The sequence below is a fragment of the Microcaecilia unicolor genome, chromosome 14 (assembly GCF_901765095.1).
Source record: "Microcaecilia unicolor chromosome 14, aMicUni1.1, whole genome shotgun sequence".
NCBI lineage: Eukaryota > Metazoa > Chordata > Amphibia > Gymnophiona > Siphonopidae > Microcaecilia > Microcaecilia unicolor.
Genome location: NC_044044.1, coordinates 28,402,300 through 28,406,183, shown reverse-complemented (window position 1 = coordinate 28,406,183; position 3,884 = coordinate 28,402,300). Strand labels below are relative to the sequence as shown.

Below are 3,884 nucleotides of genomic sequence, written 5' to 3'. Positions count from 1 at the left end.
CACCCAACACCCCATTTTCTGTGACTATATGTAGTCACGACCATTTATGCCAATGAAAACCTGGATGGCCGGCACCATGAAGAGCTGTCCCCGACCGTATTATCGAAAAAGATGGGCGGCCATCTTTCGTTTCAATAATACGGTTGGGGCCGGCCAAATGCCTTGGATTTGGCTGGGTTTGAGATGGCCGGCATCGGTTTTCAGCGATAATGGAAACTGAGAGCGGCCATCTCAAACCTGGCCAAATCCAAGGCATTTGGTCATGGGAGAGGCCAGCATTTGTAGTGCACTGGCCCCCCCTGACATGCCAGGACACCAACTGGGCACCCTAAGGGGAACTGCAGTGGATTTCATTAATTGCTCCCAGATACACAGCTCCCTTCCCTTGGGTGCTGAGCCCCCCAAATCCCCCCCAAAACCCACTCCCCACAAATATGCACCACTACCATAGCCCTTATGGGTGAAGGGGGGCACCTACATGTGGGTACAGTGGGTTTCGGGTGGGTTTTGGAAGGCTGCCGTTTACCACCACAAGTGTAACAGGTAGGGAGGGGATGGGCCTGGGTCTGCCTGCCTGAAGTGCACTGCAGTACCCCCTAAAAGTGCTCCAGGGACCTGCATACTACTGTCAGGGAGCTGGGTATGACATTTCAGGCTGGCAAAAAATGTTTTAATTTTCTTTCTTTAGGGTGGGAGGGGGTTGGTGACCACTGGGGGATTACGGGGAGGTCATCCCCGATGCCCTCTGGTGGTCATCTGGTCATTTGGGGCACCTTTTTCAGACTTGGTCCTAAAAATACACCTCCAGCACGCCCCCTTTCGCTTTAGCCACCCCAGCGACGGACTGCATTTGAGGCTGGTGAAAATTGGCTTTCGATTATGCCGATTTCGCCGGCCTTGAGAGATGGGCGGCCATCTCCCGATTTATGTCAGAAGATGGCCACCCTTCTCTTTCGAAAATGAGCCGGACAGTTACAGAATATGCTTAGTGACTTCAGCGCCTAAATTCTAATCAGTGCCAATTAGTGTCCTTTATTGCTCGTTAAGTGCTATTAGCAGTGCTCATTAGCTTATTAAGCTTGTTAAGTTAGGTACGTAGAATCTGTGCCAATTTTTGCGCAGATCTCTAGGCGTACTATATAGAATCTAGGGGAGAATAGGAATATTCTATAACACGGTGCATAAATTCTATGAATGTCAATGATCCACTCATGGCCACACCCCCATATCAGATCCGTGTCTTAGCATTTATATGCATCATTTTATTGAACAAGCAAAGACAGTTGTACGCATAAATTCTAATTAGTGGCAATTAGTGTCAATAATTGCTTGCTAAGTTCAATTATCAGTACTGATTAGCATGTTAAGCTAATTAAGTTCATGCAAAATACAGAATATGAACACATTTGAGCACGTAACTCAAGTTGCATTATATAGAATCCGGAGGAAAATAACTAACGCGTATTTACATATTTGATATTTCATGTGTCTTAGAACAAAACTGGAACTGGCTATCAAAAATAAGCTAAAAAACAAAATCAATACAGGTTTAATGAGCAAATATTTACATAAATAATGGTTCTTGAATATGTCAAGAAATATACTACTACTACTACTTAACATATCTAAAGCGCTACTAGGGTTACCTAAGTTCACTAAGAACAGTATAATTCATTCAATAAGATCAAACCTTACAATGGAAATTTTATTAAAAAATATAATCAGGTGATATATAATCAGAATTTTAAAGATTAAAGACCATACATCAATCAGAGAGAAGAGATGGTTTACACAATGGTATCGTTCTCTAAATGGACAGGAAATCAGTTTGCATGTGTCCTCAAAAGAGACATTGTCCTACCTCCAAGCTTCTTCATGGCTTTTCTTGCTTTCTCGTTTCTGAGAGTATATATGAAGGGGTTTAACCAGGGGGTCACAGTGCTGTAAAAGACGGCAAGTGGTTTATCAACGGCAAATGTCACCGAAGGTCTCATGTAGACGAAAACAATTGGGCCATAGAAGAAAGTGACTACCAGGAGGTGGGTGGCACAGGTAGAGAAAGCTTTCTGCCTTCCTTCGGTTGAGTGAATTTTTAAGATGGTGGAGATGATGTATCCATAAGATATGACCAGCACTAGGAAACAACTAAGGGCTAATAATCCACTGTTGGCCATATCCAAAGCTTCAGTGATAAAGATACTAGAGCAAGCCAACAAAGATAGGGTATGGCTATCACAAAGGAAATGATCAATCTCATTAGGACCACAGAAGGGCAGCTGAATTATTGGGAGTGACTGTGAAAAGGCATGAATGAAACCTCCTGCCCACGTAGAAACCATCAGCAAGAGGCAGACTCGTCTGTTCATGATTGTGGTATAACGCAGAGGATTGCAGATGGCAACGTAGCGGTCATAGGCCATCAGGACCAGGTGAAAGCATTCCGATCCCCCGACGAAATGTATGAAAAACATTTGAGCCATGCAGTCGCTGAAAGAGATGGTTTTGTCCTGCCAGAGAAAGAGAACGAGACATCTGGGGACAGTGACTGTGGAAAAGCTCAAATCTATGAAAGACAGGTTACAGAGGAAGAAGTACATGGGCGTGTGCAGTTGAGAGTCCACATAGATGGTTATCATAATGAGAAGATTCCCAGCTATGGTGCCCAGGTACATCACTAGAAACAGCACAAAGAATAGTAGCTGCAAGTCTGGATTACTAGAAAGTCCTAGGAGGATGAATTCTGTGACTCTTGTTTCATTGCTGACGGTCATTCCTTCCACTTTATCAGCTGTAGGAAAAGAAAAGAACCAAGAGAGAATAAATGTAAAGAATATTAATGTCCTCTGAGTGTCTGTCTCATTTTAAAGACTTCCTGAGTTGTCGTGTCATGCTCTGTCTCTAGTCTTTCAAATCCTGGCTAGGAACTCAACTTTTTGTGGATACTTTTACATAATACATTCTCCAGGAATATCTTATTTGTTCTAAATCATTTTCATCACTAGATTTTAAGCTCTGTGGAGCAGGGACTCTCTCTCTTATATGTGATATACAGTGCTGTGTGTAGCTAGTTAAATTGTACTAAGGAGACAACTTTAGTTTCTCATGTTTTGTTTTCTATTGTATTCTATTTTAGTCATATATATACAGCTTTCTATGCTCATGAAATGGGTAGCAATTCATTAACCCCCCCCCCCCCCCAGAGTAAAGCATGCCCCGCCTTCAATGAATGTCATATCCCATTTGCTCTTATTCTTACAGACATCTCACAGTTATATGGCATTAACCCTTCCAAGTGTTGGATTATGGTCTTTCTTAACACACTTTCTTTGGTTTCAAATTAGCCTTGAAAACAGTGTCACAGATTGATATGAAGAATTTATTTAATCCATTATATAACTCAGTGACTCAGTGCAATTTCTACGTGATGATCCTGAAGGTCTGCTCCTCTGTAGGAATATGAAGACCTCATTTTTAAAAAATCCATCACAATCCAAAGTCTTGAAATCAGCCCAAACCCTCAAATCAGCAATTTTTCCACATAAAGTCTACTCACCATGTGCTACTCAGTGGCTTCCTTCCCCCAAACTCAAGCACAGTTCATCGGTTCTCTCAAGATGTTATCTATTTACAGGGACATAACCATCAGTGAAACTTTTTATCATCTCACAACTGTTCCAACGAAGAATTCCTTTCTTCTAAAAGGAATAAAATATGTTTCATCCCACTCTGCGTCTAAAAGTAAATCATAGAATTAATGATTTATATGCCTTCCAACTCCGCCTTTTTAAAGTTGATGAATTTCATTTGTTTGGAAATAGTTGCTCTTCCTTGATATGTTAAGGAAAGGGATGGAAAGAGAGAAAGACACACAGCAAGTGAGGTGA

The 3,884-nt window shown here is 41.9% G+C and overlaps 1 protein-coding gene across 1 annotated transcript; it reads right to left on the bottom strand.

The window, feature by feature from the left end:
- Positions 1-1,823: 1,823 nt before the first annotated feature.
- On the bottom strand, positions 1,824-2,771 carry LOC115457276 (olfactory receptor 4Q3-like). Its single transcript, XM_030186700.1, has one exon. It carries the CDS (start codon positions 2,769-2,771, stop codon positions 1,824-1,826), a length of 948 nt encoding a protein of 315 aa, XP_030042560.1.
- Positions 2,772-3,884: the final 1,113 nt, after the last annotated feature.